Source organism: Salvelinus sp. IW2-2015, linkage group LG15 (assembly GCF_002910315.2).
Source record: "Salvelinus sp. IW2-2015 linkage group LG15, ASM291031v2, whole genome shotgun sequence".
Classification (NCBI taxonomy): Eukaryota; Metazoa; Chordata; class Actinopteri; order Salmoniformes; family Salmonidae; genus Salvelinus; species Salvelinus sp. IW2-2015.
The window spans coordinates 42,470,326-42,489,365 of NC_036855.1; the positions used below are offsets into that span (position 1 = coordinate 42,470,326).

Below are 19,040 nucleotides of genomic sequence, written 5' to 3' on the forward strand. Positions count from 1 at the left end.
ACTATTCTCCCAGTCCCTGCCAATGAAAAACATCTCCACAGCATGATCCTGCCACCACCATGCTTCACCGTAGGATGGTGCTAGGATTCCTCCAGATGTGACACTTTCATCAGACCAGAGAATCTTGTTTCTCGTGTTCTGAGAGTCCTTCAGGTGCCTTTTGGCAAACTCCAAGCGGGCTGTCATGTGCCTTTTTACTGAGGGGTGGCTTCCGTCTATAAACTCTACCATAAAGGACTGATTGGTGGAGTGCTGCAGAGATGGTTGTCCTTCTGGAAGGTTCTCCTATCTCCACAGAGGAACTCTGGGGCTCTGTCAGAGTGACCATCGGGTTCTTGGCCATCTCCCTGACCAAGGCCCTTTTCCCCCCCGATTGCTCTGTTTGGCCGTGCGGCCAGCTCTAGGAAGAGTCTTGGTGGTTACCAACTTCTTCCATTTAACAATGATGGAGGCCACTGTGTTCTTGGGGACCTTCAATGTTTGGTACCTTCAATGTTTGGTAGATCACCTTGTGGGTGATCTAATTACAGTATGGAATTCACAACTAAATGTTTGCCAGCTAGATATCTTCTAACTATTAAGTTTACTGTCTAAAATGTGCCAAATGCTCTGCAGTTGTGCATTTGGTTTGCTAATTTAGTAGCTAGTTAGCTATCTAGCTTAGTGGTTAGCTCCTTACGTAATCAAGCCTTGCTTGATAACAGTAGAGAATCCCCTCCTGGATCAAGAACCTTGCTGGTTAATATTTGTTTAGTGTGTGCAACAAACTGCAAGTAACATTTGAGTTACTTGTATACTTGTATAGTTTACGTGAAACTGTACAATATGTTCGCAATGCGCTCGTTAGCATTTAGTTATCATTCTCTATGGGATTTGACATGTACATGTTCCCATTGCTAATATGAAAAATTGTCCCTCCTTTTGGACTGAAACCCCCCACAGAACAGTGGCCTAAGAACAGAGGTACATACCAAACCATTGATTTAGTGAACGGTTACACCCCTACTAATTTTGTGGCGGCCTACAAGAACCTGTCGGATGTCGCGGCCATTTGTTGGCAAAAACCAACATTTAATGAAAATGTGTTTTTGAGGAAATAAAGTTTTGGATACTTTAACTTCTTATGGCTGCAGGGGCAGTATTGGTTAGCTTGGATGAAAGGTGCACAGAGGTGCACAGAGGTGCCCAGAGTAAACAGCCTGCTCCTCAGTCATAGTTGCTAATATTTGCATATTATTATTAGTATTGGATAGAAGACACTGACGTTTCTAAAACGGTTTGAATTATGTCTGAGCCTGAGAAGTTCCACTTCCTGTTTGGATTTTTTCTTAGGGTGGCAGATTTTCAACCAAGCTCTCATTGAAATTACAGCGAGATATAGATGAGTTTTCACTTCCTACGGCTTCCACTAGATGTCAACAGTCAATAGAACTTTGTCTGATGACTAATGTGAAGGGGGGCCGAAGGAGACAGGAATTAGTCACCACTGCCACGAGCTGACCATGCTTTGACCACGCGCGTTCACGTGATAGGCAGCTCCGTTCCATCGCTCAACTGAAGTCAATCTAATTCTCCGGTTGGAACGTTATTCAAGATGTATGTTAACAACATTCTAAAGATTGATTCAATACATTGTTTGACATGTTTCTACTGACTGTTACGGAACCTTTGGACATTTCATCACGTTATAGTGGAGGCGCTTTCTGACTTTGGAATTGTTTATCGAAGGCGCGAACCAAAGTAGCTAATTGGACATAAATAACAGACATTATCGAACAAATCAAGCATTTATTGTGGACCTGGGATTCCTAGGACTGCATTCTGATGAAGTTCATCAAAGGAAACACTTATCATGTATTTTCTGGTTTCTGTTGAGTCCAACATGGCGGCTAATTTTACTATTGTTCTGAGCTCCGTCTCAGATTATTGCATGGTTTGCTTTTTCCGTAAAGTTTTTTTGAAATCTGACATAGTGGTTGCATTAAGGAGAGATATATCTATATTTACATGTGTATAACTTGTATTACCATCTACATTTATGATGAGTATTTCTGTTGAAACGATGTGGCTATGCACTATCACTGGATGTTTTTGGAACTAGTGAATGTAACGCGCCAATGTAAACTCAGATTTTTTGTTATAAATATGAACTTTATCAAACAAAACATGCATGTATTGTGTAACATGAAGTCCTATGAGTGTCATCTGATGAAGATAATCAAAGGTTAGTGATACATTTTCTCTATTTCTGCTTTTTCTGACTGCTATATTTCGCTGGAAAAATGGCTGTGCTTATTGTGGTTTGATGGTGACCTAACATAATCGTTTGTAGTGCTTTCGCTGAAAAGCATATTTGAAATCGGACACTTTGGTGGGATTAACAACAAGAATACCTTTAAAATGATATAAGACGCATGTATGTTTGAGGAATTTTAATTATGAGATTTCTGTTTTTTGAATTTGGCGCCCTGCACTTTCACTGGCTGCTGTCATATCGATCCCGGTAGCGGGACGCAGCCATAAGAAGTTAACTTCTTATGGCTGGGGGCAGTATTGAGTAGCTTGGATGAATAACGTACCCAGAGGTGCCCAGAATAAACTGCCTGCTCCTCGGTCCCAGTTGCTAATATATGCATATTATTAGTATATTAGAAAACACTCTGGAGTTTCTAAAACTGTTTGAATGATGTCTGTGAGTATAACAGAACTCATAAGGCAGGCAAAAACCTGAGAATAAAATCCAACCAGCAAGTGGGAAATCTGAGGTTGGTGGATTTTCAACTCAGACCCTATTGAAGATACAGTGGGATATTGGTCATGTTGCACTTCCTAAGGCTTCCACTAGATGTCAACTGTTTTTAGAAACTTGTTTGAGGCTTCTACTGTAAAGGGGGGGTGAATGAGAGGGGATTGAGTCAGAGTTCTGGCAGAGTGCCAGGAGCAGGTCACGCGTATTCAGGTGAGGTAGCTCCCGTTCCATTGGCTTTTTCTGAAGACAAAGGAATTCTCCGGTTGGAACATTATTGAAGATTTATGTTAAAAACATCCTAAGATTGATTCTATATTTCGTTTGACATGTTTCTACGGATGGTAACGGAACTTTTTTACATTTCGTCTGCAACTAGTGAACGCGCTTCGTGAGTTTTGATTTGTTTACCAAACGCGCTAACAAAAGTAGCTATTTGGACATAAATGATGGACATTATTGAACAAATCAAACATTTACTGTGGAACTGGGATTCCTGGGAGTGCATTCTGATGAAGATCATCAAAGGTAAGTGAATATTTATGTTATTTCTGACTTCTGTTGACTGCACAATATGGCGGATATCTTTTTGGCTTGATGGGTCTCTGAGCGCCGTACTCAGATTATTGCATGGTTTGGTATTGCATTTCTGTTTGAATTTGGCGCCCTGCACTTCCACTGGCTGTAGTCATATCGATCCTGTTAACGGGATCGCAGCCATAAGAAGTTAAAGAGCTGCAGTTAGTTTCGGAATGGGTAGCAAGGAATAAGTTAGTCCTAAATATTTCCAAAACTAAAAGTAATGTATTATGGACAAATCATTCACTAAACCCTAAACCTCAACTACGTCTCCTAATGAATGTGGAAATTGACCCTGGATTGTAAACTGTCATGGTCAAAACATATTGATACAACTTTAGCTAAGAAGTCTGTCCATAAGAGAAGTCTGTCCATACTAAAGCGCTGCTCTGCCTTAACAACCACCAATAATTACTTTTTTTTTGCAGTTGGCTCAGAATAGGGCAGCATGGCTGGCCCTTAAAAGTACACAGAGAGCTAACATTAATGACATGCATGTCAATCTCTCCTGGCTCAAAGTGGAGGAGAGATTGACTTCATCACTAATTGTTTTTGTAATGGGTATTGACAAGCTAAATTGTACCGAGCTGTCTGTTTAAAATACTTGCACATACGGACACCCATGCATACCCCACGAGACATGCCACCAGAGGTCTCTCCACAGTCTCCAAGAGCAGAAAAGACTATGTAAGTCGCACAGTACTACATAGAGCCAGGTAACTGATGCAAGCAGTAGAATCAGATAAAAAAATTAAAAAAAGTAATAATACACCTTATGGAACAACAGGGACTGTCAAGAGACACACAAAGGTACAGACACATGCATACATTGTGATATTGTTGCATTGTGGTATTAAACATTTTATATTGTAGATATGTAGTGGTGTTTCTGTATAGCAGTGGTAAATGACGAGTCAACAGCATGATTCCAAGCTGTATCACAACCGGCCGTGATTGTGAGTCCCATAGGGCGGCACACAATTGGCCCAGCGTCGTCCGGGTTAGGGTTTGGCCGGGGTAGGCCGTCATTGTAAATAAGAATTTGTTCTTAACTGACTTGCCTAGTTAAAATAAAAACTTGTTTCCTTCCTAAACTAAACCCGAACAAGAACCAAAAATCAAAGGACAAACTGAAAGTGTTGTGAACCGTTTGTTACATCGGTTGTTTACTTCTTGTCAATAGGGGGGCGCTGTTTTCACTTTGGAAAAAATCGTGCCCAAATGAAACGGCCTCGTACTCTTTTCTAGATCATACAATATGCATATTATTATTACTATTGGATAGAAAACACTCAGAAGTTTCTAAAACTGTTTGAATTATATCTGTGAGTAAAACAGAACTAATTTTGCAGAAAACTTCCATAGAGGAAGTGAAAAATCTGAAAACGAGGCTCTGTTTCAGGGCCTGCCTATTCAACTGGCTTTTATTTATCGATATGCATGCACTTCATACGCCTTCCACTAGATGTCAACAGGCAGTGGAAGGTGGAATGGGGTGTCTAGCTTCATCTGAGMCCGAACAAGAGCTTTTGGAGTGACAGGTCCGGAATTTTCTTTGTCTTCGAAGGCGCGCGGCGGAGCTCGACATTGTCTTCTGAAAAGCGTTCGGTTTACACGGCGAATATCTCCGGCTCTGATTTTATTTGATACATATGATAATAACATCATAAAGTAGGTTTTTTCAACTGAGTTTTATCAGTTTATTCAACGTTTATTGGGACTTTTGGAGTTTTCCGTTCTTTGCGCCAAGAGAGGATGGGAATGTTAGCAACCTTGGCTAGCATTGTAGCGCGAATTCGACAGAAGAAATGGACATTCTAAAACCAAACAACGATTTATTCTGGACCAAGGACTCATTCTGACAACATTCTGATGGAAGCTCAGCAAAAGTAAGAAAACATTTATGATGTTATTTCGTATTTCTGTGTCAAATGTTGACTCCTATTCTCCGCCGTTTTGGTGAGCGCTGTCTCACAATAACGCAAGCTGTATGTTATGGTAAAGTTATTTTTAAAAATCTAACACAGCGGTTGCATTAAGAACCAGTGTATCTTTCATTTGCCATACAACAAGTATTTCTATGTAAAGTTTATGATGAGTTCTTTGGTCAGATTAGGTGAGTGTCCAAAATATCTCCGGAGATTCTGGTAAATCGATGCTACGTATTCACAATGTATAACCAGGATTTGTAGCTATAAATATGCACATTTTCGAACAAAACATAATTGTATTATATAACATGATGTTATAAGACTGTCATCTGATTAATTTGTTCAAGTTTAGTGATTAATTTTATATATTTTGCTGGTTTTTGCGAAAGCTACCTTTGCGGTGAATAAATGCGTTTGTGTGTTTGGCTATTGTGGTAAGCTAATATAATTCTATATTGTGTTTTCGCTGTAAAACACTTTTAAAAAATCGGAAATATTGTCTGGATTCACAAGATGTTTATCTTTCATTTGCTGTACACCATGTATTTTTCATATATGTTTTATGATGAGTATTTATGTATTTCACGTTGCTCTCTGTAATTATTCTGACTGCTTTGGTGCTATTTTTGATGGTGGCTGCAATGTAAAACTATGATTTATACCTCAAATATGCACATTTTCGAACAAAACATAAATGTATTATATAACATGTTATAAGACTGTCATCTGATGAAGTTGTTTCTTGGTTAGTGACTAATTTTATCTCTATTTTGTCGGTTTTGTGAAAGCTACCTATGCGGTGGAAACATGGTGAAAATATGCGGTTGTGTGTCTGGCTATTGCGGTTAGCTAATAGAAATACATAGTGTTTTCGCTGTAAAACATTTAAAAAAATCGGAAATGATGGCTGGATTCACAAGATGTTTATCTTTCATTTGCTGTATTGGACTTGTGATTTCATGAAAATTATATGATATCCCTGTACCGTTAGGCTAGGCTATGCTAGTCAGCTTTTTTGATGAGGAGGATCCCGGATCCGGGAGAGAGAAGTGGTAGAGGTTAAAAGGATAGTTTAACTAATTTGACTTCCTTAGGCTGTGGTTGTTTCCACTAAACTGTTTCTAAATTTGATTACTGGTTACTTAGCAATGTTAAGAATAATCTGGCTAGCATTTTTTGGTAAAGTACCAATGCTAGTGGAAATGGATTGTTTCCATTAGAAATGCATTCAAGTACACCCCTTCTGCAAAAAGGGAGAGCCTCCCCCACTTTACCAATTATTCCTGAATGGCCCTTTAAACTATGCCAAACAGCTATTTTATTTAAACTATTTGAGCACTTGATAATGAAATAACACACAAATGCCTCCCTTACCCGCATCTTGTTGTTGACCAAGTCGAGGATGGCATCAAAGGGGATTTTCTCCAGGGGAAGACTGACCAGCCATTCCAGAAGAGTCTCTAAGAGTTTTACCACAGACTGGCGACCGGGGAAGAGCTGGGATTCAAGAATCAAAGAAAAGATAAATGTTACTTCTCTAATAGAAACAAGAGGGTAAATATTGTTTACTTGTTTGTGCGGACCCACTTCAGCCTTAGAGCACTTATACCTTAGCAACCACTGTCACAAAGTCTTTGAAGGTCTTTAGCTCTTCTCCCTCCAGGGTTTGGTGGGTAGCCAGCTCTACTCTCAGCAGGTAGTGCAACCCTGACTCAAGGTCCGCCATGTACACCTTGGACCTGGAGAAAATCAGGGAGACAGGTAGCTTAGCGGTTAACAGCATGGCCCAGTAACCGAAAAGTCGCTGGTTTGAATCCCCGAGCAGACTAGGTGAAAAATCTRTTGATTTGCCCTTGAGCAAGGCACTTAACCTTACTTGCACCTGTAAGTTGCTCTGGATATGAGCACCTGTAAGTTGCTCTGGATAAGAGCATCTGCTAAAATGACAACTTTTAAAATCAATGATGGGGCCTCGGATCAGACATGGTTACACACAAAGAACGCACGTGAGCACCCACACATACCCACTGGTATCATCTTCATTCATAAGATACTGTGTTAGCATCAGACTCACTTCTCGAAGTCCTTCAAGGCCTCAGCTGTCCCGGGACCTCGTGGCCCCTCCAGCAGGGGCTCCTGGGGTGCTCCAGAGGTGCTCAGCTTTCTGTGGACCCCTAGGAGAAGCTTGAGGAACGAGGAGAAGAAGAAGCGCAGTCTTTTCTGCCTGGTGATACAGAAATATCAGAGCAACATTTAAAATGCCTGAATTTATAAAACAGACTACATAAAGAAGTCAAACATTTCACTGATAATTGGGATGAAATATTATTTTTAAATAATAATTACATGTTTGTAAAAAAAWAAAATATGTATATAAAAAATAAAATAATAACAACAATGCTATATTCTGTTCACATACAACCCATTAAAAGGGGATGCCATGCCAACTACCAAAACACATTTGTTGAGTCTCCAACATCTGAACCAGAACTCCTGGAGAAGTAAATATAGTAGAGGTTGCCAACTTACACATGCAGAATGGCATGTGTTCCATTAGGGTGGAGAAGGTATGCTGAGGGGAAAGAGTTGATGCCAAGCTTCTCTGTGAGGCTCTTTTCTGAACTCAATGCCCTCTTCACTGTTAGCCCCTGATACATCATCAGGTCCAAGATAACCTATAGAACAGTTGACATTACTTTATATATATTTAAACCCCCACATATTAACCCTATAACGCAGCATTTAAGTTAAATTACTTCGTTGTTTTGAAGTCTGACAGTATAAGAATGCCATGAAAGGTACAGTTCAGTTTAATTTGAAATCCTCATACCTCTCTGCCAACATAGGAGTCCTCGTTCTCAACAATGACAGCTGTGTATTGGTTGGATTTCTGACCAATCAAAGGCAATATATCTGCAGAGCTGAAAAGAGGAAATGCGACACAGTCGATTTAATATGATAATCACCTGTATTGTGTGCCACTCACTTCTCATTGAGCGATTCAAAAATCAACCCGACAGTGACCCGTATTAGCAGACATATGGCAGTGTAAAAGGACAGAGGTTATTTATCAAACCATGGTATAGGCTAATTGTTCTGGTCCCAAGACTGTCTTGAATCCCAAGGTGTGCCACTGGACAAACCTGTAAGGCTCAAGTGGAGGGCAGCTGACAGGCCTGTCCTGTCTTGTGTGGTTCTGGAGGAAGTTGACCATCAGCTGTCGCACTGTCTGTAGCTCCCTATCTGCACCTGGGGAGAGAGATGAGAATAGAGCTTGGCGATATTGATAAAAACCCATATCTCGATAAACTGACCAATAAATTGACCTGATAAATTGACCCATAAATATATTTATCCACAATCTGCTATGGATAAGTCCAGTCCTCCTGGAGTGTCTTAACAAAATTAAACCAAAATATTTAGACTGACCTCATCCAGTGTCCAGAAAAATGTATTTGCACTATATAAAATAGGCGCATAATTATTGATATATAGCCTCCCATTTCTGACAATTTTATACAAAAAAACTATTAGATTTATGTCTACCTTCAACTGATAAAGGTTGATTGTGATATAATTAAGGGAAAACAATTACCCTGAGGGTGTGGTGCCTGGTCTTAAGATATGAGAAATAAATGACATATTCACAGAAATTTGTGACTTAAACAGCTATATTTGCTTTGAAAACAATTTTTCCACAATTGCATTTTGAGCAACGGCCATATGCTTGTGCTTCTCAGAATGCATCTCTCCCTACTTTGTGCGCACAGTGGGGAGAGGGAGTGATAGTGGCATGCTCACACAGCAGCTGCTAGTGAAACGGGGACAGCCAGTTACTTTCATAGCAGGAATCAACATAACAGACATTACTGTTGAGATGCATTGTTTTACAACAATCTACAGAAACTTTGTGTAGCAAAATAACGAAAATTCGCAACGCAGGCAAAATGCTTCAGTAAGGAGGAAGACAACATCAGTAATTTTCGGCTTAACGTCTTATGGCTGGGGGCGCTATTTTCACGTTCGGATGAATTTGGCGCCCTGCACTTTCACTGGCTGTTGTCAAATCGATACCGTTAACGGGATTTCAGCCGCAAGAATGAATGTCCCAGCTCTAGATGAGAGGTTGACATCTGCACACACTCTGGTCCTTTATACAGGAGAGAACACAGTAGGTAGGGCTGTGAAGGTCATGGAATTTTGTGGATGACGGTAATTGGCCAGCCATATGACCGCTGTCACCGTAATAACTGTTCAAATGTATATATACACTCTACATGGCCATAAGTATGTGGACAACCTATCAAATTTGTAGATTGGGCTATTTCAGCCACACCCGTTGCTGACAGGTGTATACAATCGAGCACAAAGCCATGCAATCTCCATAGGAAAAACATTGGCAGTAGAATGCTCTTACTGAAGAGCTCAGTGACTTTCAACATGGCACCATCATAGGATGCCACCTTTCCAATAAGTCAGTTCGTAAAATTTCTGTCCAGCTAGAGCTGTCCCAGACAACTGTTTGAGCTGTTATTATGAAGTGGAAACGTCTAGGAGCAACAACGGCTCAGCCGCAAAGTGGTAGCACATGAACGGTTTGCCAGGAGGTTCATGAAATGGGTTTCCATGGCCGAGCAGCCGCACACAAGCCTAAGATCACCATGCGCAATGCCAAGCGTCGCCTGGAGTGGTGTAAAGCTCACTGCCATTGGACTCTGGAGCAGTGGAAACGCACTCTCTAGAGTGATGAATCATGTTTTCCCATCTTGCAGTCGAACCTGTCGAATCTGGGTTGGCGGATGCCAAGAGAACGCTACCTGCCCGAATACATAGTGCCAACTGCAAAGTTTGGTGGAGGAGGAATAATGGTCTGGGGCTGTTTTTCATGGTCGGGATAGGCCCGTTAGTTCCAGTGAAGGGAAATCTTAACGTTACAGCATACAATGACATTCTAGATGATTCTGTGCTTCCAACTTTGTGGCAACAGTTTGGGAAAGGCACTTTACGATTTCAAATTGCTTGAAAAAGGTATGAGCTCTGCTTTGTCTTCTGCGCAGCTGTACACACTTGTCATTACCAATTTGACAAGCACTTGATAATGGCTTGAATTTCCCCGCAGCATCCCATTTGTGCTGCCATAATGCACCCTAAAAAAATCCATGCCTTTCGCGACCAGTGGCCGTTGTGCCCTCCCTGAGTGCTGCGCGCTCTGAAGCACCTCTCACTCACATGGCTCTCCCTCACGTGATCGGGTATTTCTCAAAGGCTACAGGTGAAGACAGACACATCGGGGACGCAACTGCACGCTTCCTTATCYAATTCCGATTGCATATTGAAGATACTGGAAGAACTGTCCACATTTACTTTTCGTCAGCCAACAAGATGAGTTGGCCTAACGAACAGCAAAAGCTCCAGCCCATCTCAATATATTATCCACCATAGTACAAAAGTTGACCTATTCTATTCTGGGCTAGAAATAAATACACCAAACAGTCTGGGACCGTTTTGGGATGCGATAGATCTTAAATTAATACAACCACAAGCAACAGATCAAAACATTTAGCTTAAAATGTTGATAAACTATTAGGCTATTTCTTCACATTATAAGCGCAGCAATGAGCACACGGCAGTAGGCTATACGCGTGAATGTTCCACAAGCCATAAGACTCCTGAACAGGTAATCAAATGGCTACCCAGACAATTTGCACTTATATAGCCTCGCTACTGTATAAAGCCTGTCTTTTTACTGTTGTTTTATTTCTTTAACAACCTATTGTTCACCAAATACCTTTTTTGCACTATTGGTTAGAGCCTGTAAGTAAGCATTTCACTGTAAGGTCTTCACCTGTTGTATTCGGCGCACGTGACAAATGAACTTTGATTTGAAATACCATTATCAAAAGTGAACGCAAATGCGATTATGCATTTAATGTTTTTATTATATGCCAGTTATGCTCTACACCCATCGTAAAGCGGATTAATGTGCTTAATTTTAAGAAGTTATTTGGCCACTTTAGTTGTGATACAAACCTCATCAAAACATATACGCCTATAGACCTACAGGAGGTGTGCAACTATGATTCGAAAAAAGTCATTGTTTCTTGCCTTAAGCTGGGCATCATTCACAAGTGACAAAACATAATTCACAAGTGATAAGCTAATATTGTCTCCCATCAGACTACTCTTGATTTAATCTGGTCTTTACATAAACTAAATACCATATGTGGGAAATTTGTTTTGATTTAGAATGGACCATTATCATGCACCTGTCTCAAAACAGGGGCAGGGGAAAAAATACATGTCATCTATGCACTTAAATAGAGAAGGGAGAACACTTTTTCTGTGGTAATTTTCATGCCAGCCAGGTGGGCTATACTCCTGTTGTAAAGACAAGCAATGTGCTTAACATTAGGAAAGTCGTGAAATTAATATAGTAGGCCTAGCCAATAGAAAGCTGATTGGATCCTGTCGCAGAAATTCAGTACTGATAAAGACTTCATTTCTTCAAACAATCATAATTATTTAATATTAATAAATTATTGTAATAATGAAACAGTCAGCCCAAAAGTCTTGACTGTTAGGCAGAGAGCCTAACTGATAATGAAAAAACATACATCTTATATAGGATGACTAAAATGCTTTGTCATGCAGATCAAGGGGCATCATAAGCCACCCTGGACTTATCCTGTCTTTATCTGAACCTGGCATTATCTTAACCCCCAACCCTGGCCTAATTTCCCAGATGCCAGGATGTCTAAGAACCATTGAGGCCTTTGTTCTACTCCTCTCTATTCTAGTTACAACCACCCCACATCCTGTCTATGGAATGCCAGCTGTAGGTTTTTAATCACCAAGTCAATCAATTGTCAGCTCAAGCCCCACAGGCCCATCTCGAACCACAGAAACAGATGAGTACTCATCAACCATTATTTGATGCATAAACAGTAATATAACATAATCTTGACATTTTTTGTCACATTCTCCTCTCAAGAAGCTAATCTCCTTCTAGAAAAATCAAAGGGTACAAGCATTACATGATTATTGGTAAACATACATTTAAACAAACAAAGTACATATTTCTGGTGGCTGACAATTCATCCAGGATAAACAACCTTTCTTTGGTTGCTGAGTTTTAGACCTTTCTTATCTAAACACAGTCAAGCTGAAACAGAAAATGAAACATGAAAAATAAAAAATTAAATCTCACACAAGCTTCATTACAGCAAACAGGATAATCATCACCCTGGCACTAAGCACAAAGATAGGGGTCAGCTTGATGAAAATGTCCACCCAGTTTTTATTTTACCTTTATTTAACCAGGTAGGCCAGTTGAGAACAAGTTCTCATTTACAACTGCAACCTGGCCAAGATAAAGCAAAGCAGTGCAACAAAAACAACAGAGTTACACAAACAAACGTACAGTCAATAACACAAAAGAAAATAAATCTATGTACAGTGTGTGCAAATGTAGAAGAGTAAGGAGGTAGGCAATAAATAGGCCATAGAGGTGAAAATAATTACAATTTAGCACTAACACCAGAGTGATGGCTGTGCAGATGATGATGTGCAAGTAGAGATACTGGGGTGCAAAAGAGCAAGACGGTAAGTAATAATATGGGGATGAGGTAGTGCTATTTACAGATTGGCTGTGTACATGTACAGTGATCGGTAAGATTATCTGAAAGCTGATGCTTAAAGTTAGAGGGAGATAGAAGACTCCAGCTTCAGAGATTTTTGCAATTCGTTACAGTCATTGGCAGCAGAGAACTGGAAGGAAAGGTGCCCAAAGGAAGTGTTAGCTTTGGGGATGACTAGTACAATATACCTGCTGGAGAGTATGCTACGGGTGTTGCTATGGTGACCAGTGAGCTGAGATAAGGCGAAGCTTTACCTAGCAAAGACTTATAGATGACCTGGAGCCAGTGGGTTTGGCGACAGATATGTGGTGAGGGCCAGCCAAAGAGAGCATACAGGTCACAGTGGTGGCGAGTATATGGGGCTTTGGTGATAAAACAGATAGCACTGTGATAGACTACATCCAGTTTGCTGAGTAGAGTGTTGGTAGCTATTTTTAAAATTACATTGCTGAAGTCAAGGATCGATAGGATAGTCCGTTTTACGAGGGTATGTTTGGCGGCATGAGTGAAAGAGGCTTTGTTGCGAAATAGGAAGCCGATTCTAGATTTAATTTTGGATTGGAGATGATTAATGTGAGTCTGGAAGGAGAGTTTACAGTCTAACCAGACACCTAGGTATTTGTAGTTGTCCACATATTCTAGGTCAGAACCGTACAGAGCTGTGATGCTAGACGTGCGGGAGGGTGCAGGCAGCAATCGGTTGAAGAGCATACACTTAGTTTTACTAGTATTTAAAAGCAGTTGGAGGCCACGGAAGGGCGTATGGGCGTGTATGGCGTTGAAGCTCATTTGGAGGTTTGTTAGCACAGTGTCCAAAGAAGGGCCAGAGGTATACAGAACGGGGTCGTCTGCGTAGAGGTGGATCAGAGAATCACCAGCAGCAAGAGCGACATCATTGATACAGTGGGGAGAACAAGTATTTGATACACTGCCGATTTTGCAAGTTTTCCTACTTACAAAGCATGTAGAGGTCTGTAATTTTTATCATAGGTACACTTCAACTGTGAGAGACGGAATCTAAAACAAAAATCCAGAAAATCACATTGTATGATTTTTAAGTAAATAATTTGCATTTTATTGCATGACATAAGTATTTGATACATCAGAAAAGCAGAACTTAATATTTGGTACAGAAACCTTTGTGTGCAATTACAGAGATCATACGTTTCCTGTAGTTCTGACCAGGTTTATGCACACACTGCAGCAGGGATTTTGGCCCACTCCGCCATACAGACCTTCTCCAGATCCTTCAGGTTTCGGGGCTGTCGCTGGGCAATACGGACTTTCAGCCCCTCCAAAGATTTTCTATTGGGTTCAGGTCTGGAGACTGGCTAGGCCACTCCAGGACCTTGAGATGCTTCTTACGGAGCCACTCCTTAGTTGCCCTGGCTGTTGTGTTTCGGGTCGTTGTCATGCTGGAAGAACCAGCACGACCCATCTTCAATGCTCTTACTGAGGGAAGAGGTTGTTGGCCAAGATCTCGCGATACATGGCCCCATCCATCCTCCCCTCAATACGGTGCAGTCGTCCTGTCCCCTTTGCAGAAAAGCATCCCCAAAGAATGAGTTTCCACCTCCATGCTTCACGGTTGGGATGGGTTTCTTGTGGGTACTCATCCTTCTTCTTCCTCCAAACACGGCGAGTGGAGTTTAGACCAAAAAGCTCTATTTTTGTCTCATCAGACCACATGACCTTCTCCATTCCTCCTCTGGATCATCCAGATGGTCATTGGCAAACTTCAGACGGGCCTGGACATGCGCTGGCTTGAGCAGGGGACCTTGCGTGCGCTGCAGGATTTTAATCCATGACGGCATGGTGTGTTACTAATGGTTTTCTTTGAGACTGTGTCCCAGCTCTCTTCAGGTCATTGACCAGGTCCTGCCGTGTAGTTCTGGGCTGATCCCTCACCTTCCTCATGATCATTGATGCCCACGAGGTGAGATCTTGCATGGAGTCCCAGACCGAGGGTGATTGACCGTCATCTTGAACTTCTTCCATTTTCTAATAATTGCGCCAACAGTTGTTGCCTTCTCACCAAGCTGCTTGCCTATTGTCCTGTAGCCCATCCCAGCCTTGTGCAGGTCTACAATTGTATCCCTGATGTCCTTACACAGCTCTCTGGTCTTGGCCATTGTGGAGAGGTTGGAGTCTGTTTGATTGAGTTGTGTGGACAGGTGTCTTTTATACAGGTAACGAGTCAAACAGGTGCAGTTAATACAGGTAATGAGTGAAGAACAGGAGGGCTTTCTAAAGAAAAACTAACAGGTCTGTGAGAGCCGGAATTCTTACTGGTTGGTAGGTGATCAATACTTATGTCATGCAATAAAAATGCAAATAATTACTTAAAAATCATACAATGTGATTTTCTGGATTTTTGTTTTAGATTCCGTCTCTCACAGTTGAAGTGTACCTATGATTAAAAATTACAGACCTCTACATGCTTTGTAAGTAGGAAAACCTGCAAAATCGGCAGTGTATCAAATACTTGTTCTCCCCACTGTATATAGAGAAAAGCGTCAGCCCGAGAATTGAACCCTGTTGCACCCCCATAGAGACTGCCAGAGGTCCGGACAACAGGCCATCTGATTTGACACACTGAACTCTGTCTGAGAAGTAGTTGGTGAACAAGGCGAGGCAGTCATTTGAGAAGCCAAGGCTATTGAGTCTGCCGATAAGAATGCGGTGATTGGGTCCTTATGCTCAGAATTGGAGTCCTCTTCATCAGAGATGTAGTCAGGAATAGGTCAGGGAAATAATTTCCAAATCATAATTAAAACCCAATTAACTCTCATCATGGTTATAATTACAGATCAGTATCCCAATGCATTCTTAGCCTAAATTATTATAAATTTAGCAGTGTGAACCTCCATAATCAACCTGATACCCCAAATAACAATTTTAGACCAGTCCAAATCAATTACGAGCACAGTTGACCAACCCCCTCCCTTCTCCGGCACTCAGTCTTCTGGCATTTCTTCATTTTTCTTCAGACAGCTTCACAGTTCAAAGTGGATGGCCCATAACAATGACCCAATTTCAATGTCTCACCAGAACCCCACCACAACTCATTATGTCTTGTCCATTTGCCAACCAGTATACCAGCAATATGAGAGGTTTTGGAACGGATCTCTCTTCATGCTCACTCCACGTGGACTTCTGTTGCACTCCTGAGAGAAGGCATTTGATCATTTAAACTAGATGCTGTACAAGGTTGCTGGTTCGGACTCAGGTCTCTCGATAGAAGTGGTGCAGGACACCGGCCATAGTGCACGCCATTTCTTCAGCCGGTTACAGGGAGTTTTGAGGTCCACACCGTTTGGTCAAATTGTCCCTGCTTATGCTTATTATAACCTCGAGGGAGACGACAGACCAGAACAACAGTTCAGTTCATTTCCGATTCAGGAAATCTAGACAAGCATTCAAGAAATCCAAACAAATTATCTACTCTATGACAAATTATTACTACAACCAATATTCTTAATGCAAATCTCTAAAACACATTTWWAAAAAATTATAATATCACATTCTGTTGAAACAATGCTTCAACCTAATCGCAGTCATAGGTTCAGGAAATTATCCCGATCATCCAGCAGACCCAATCTGGTGAGATTTATCGAAACAAAACAAAACAGAACAAACGGAACAAAACACTCCTTCATACATCACTCAACAAATTTCTATATATATATATCTCACTTAATTAAGGTGTGTAAACTTCAATCCCAAAACCTCAATACTGGTAATTCCCCCATTTTGACACATAATTCAGTGACTAATGTGTAAAAACAACACTACAAATCAAATTCGAATTACTACCATTAATAACAAAAAAATAAACATTTGTACCCGTAACTTCATWGTAAAATAGACTAGAGACAGGACTATCTTTCTCGTGGTCCTATGAGTTATAAAATGTATCCATAATTATCAGTATTACAAAATTACCTTCAAAACAGTATTAAATATGACATCTAAATCATCATCCAATGTCTCTCGGCATTCCAGTGAGGGACATCAAACCACACTAGAAAGTCAGGACAGAGGTCATTCAAACTAGAGGTCGACCGATTATGATTTTTCAACGCCGATACCGATTATTGGAGGACCAAAAAAGCCGATACCGATTAATCGGACGATTAAAAAAATATATATGTATTTGGAATAATGATAATTACAACAATACTGAATGAACACTTATTTTAACTTAATATAATACATCAATAAAATCAATTTAGCCTCAAATAAATCATGAAACATGTTCAATTTGGTTTAAATAATGCAAAAACAAAGTGTTGGAGAAGAAAGTAAAAGTGCAATATGTGCCATGTAAGAAAGCTAACGTTTAAGTTCCTTGCTCAGAACAAGAGAACATATGAAAGCTGGTGGTTCCTTTTAACATCAGTCTTCAATATTCCCAGGTAAGAAGTTTTATGTTGTAGTTATTATAGGAATTATAGGACTATTTCTCTCTATACCATTTGTATTTCATATACCTTTGACTATTGGATGTTCTTATAGGCACTTTAGTATTGCCAGTGTAACAGTAAAGCTTCCATCCCTCTCCTCGCCGCTACCTGGGCTCGAACCAGGAACACATCGACAACAGCCACCCTCGAAGCAGCGTTACCCATGCAGAGCAAGGGGAACAACTACTCCAAGTCTCAGAGAGAGTGACGTTTGAAACGCTATTAGCGCGCACCCCGCTAACTAACTAGCCATTTCACATCGGTTACACCAGCCTAATCTCGGGAGTTGATAGGCTTGAAGTCATAAACAGCGCAATGCTTGAAGCACGAAAGTGCTGTTTGAATGAATGCTTACGAGCCTGCTGGTGCCTACCATCGCTCAGTCAGACTGCTCTATCAAATCATAGACTTAATTATAACATAATAACAGACAGAAATACGAGCCTTAGGTCATTAATATGGTCGAATCCGAAAACGATCATTTCAAAAACAAAACATTTATTCTTTCAGTGAAATACGGAACCGTTCCGTATTTTATCTAACGGATGGCATCCCTAAGTCTAAATATTGCTGTTACATTGCACAACCTACAATGTTATGTCATAATTACGTAAAATTCTGGCAAATTAGTTCGCAATGAGCCAGGCGGCCCAAACTGTTGCATATACCCTGACTCTGCATGCAAAGAACGCAAGAGAAGTGACACAATTTCACCTGGTTAATATTGCCTGCTAGACTGGATTTCTTTTAGCTAAATATGCAGGTTTAAAAATATATACTTCTGTGTATTGATTTTAAGAAAGGCATTTTTTTTAAATCGGCGTCCAAAAATACCGATTTCCGATTGTTATGAAAACTTGAAAATTGGCCCTAATTAAATTGGCCATTCCGATTAATCGGTCGACCTCTAATTCAAACCCTTCAAATAAGTGTCTCTTACTATATTAGACTAATTCATCTTTAAAGAAAACAGTAAAACATTTCATATCCCAGGTTTACAGTAAGTTTATTCAGTATATTTACCATCCAAATAATTCACATGGTCAATTAAAACTCTGAAAATAGAAACTTCCGAAAATTCCATGTGTGTGTCTTTAAAATACCGCATCTCCAACCTGTGAAAAATCTACTAAAACCAAATGAAAAACACACAATAAATCATACATAGCATTTTAAAACACTAAAGAATATTCATAACAAGTGTGTGGGTGCCTGCAAACCATATGTTAAAAACAAACAAAAATGGCCTCATTTAATTTGGTAGTTTACGGCTTAATCCGGATACCTTTATACTAACTACCATAGCCTCAGGAAACGTTTCAAAGAGAGAGAACATGACTACCCCCATTCTCCTGGAAGAGAAATGTCAATTTCTTTAGCATTCACTATACTAATATCATAATCAGCAACCCAAAGGTTTTAACTACAAACAAAACATGATTGTTTGTTTTAATGTACCCCAACGTTTATGTGCGCTTAATTTAGCATGCGCTACCCTTGTATCTCGCCACAGAGTAAGAATTCACTCCCATATTGTATTATATGACTGGTATCTCTTTTCCATAACCATGTAAAATAATCCTACTAGACCAATGTCCAACAACATTTGTAATAGCAGTTTCACCTTAAATTGTTCCTGTTAACCTTTATTTAACTAGGGAAGTCAATTAAGAACTAATTC

General features: G+C 40.3%; 1 protein-coding gene across 1 annotated transcript in view; it reads right to left on the reverse strand.

The window, feature by feature from the left end:
* Positions 1 to 19,040, reverse strand: part of qsox2 (quiescin Q6 sulfhydryl oxidase 2) — a 73,535-nt gene that overhangs the window by 5,443 nt on the left and 49,052 nt on the right. Inside the window, exons 4-9 of the mRNA XM_024002771.2 lie at positions 8,400 to 8,505; positions 8,087 to 8,177; positions 7,786 to 7,931; positions 7,331 to 7,480; positions 6,866 to 6,995; positions 6,631 to 6,753 (exon numbers count right to left, since the gene is read on the reverse strand). Coding sequence (XP_023858539.1) covers positions 6,631 to 6,753; positions 6,866 to 6,995; positions 7,331 to 7,480; positions 7,786 to 7,931; positions 8,087 to 8,177; positions 8,400 to 8,505 — 746 coding nt within the window. The remainder of the gene's footprint in view (positions 1 to 6,630; positions 6,754 to 6,865; positions 6,996 to 7,330; positions 7,481 to 7,785; positions 7,932 to 8,086; positions 8,178 to 8,399; positions 8,506 to 19,040) is intronic.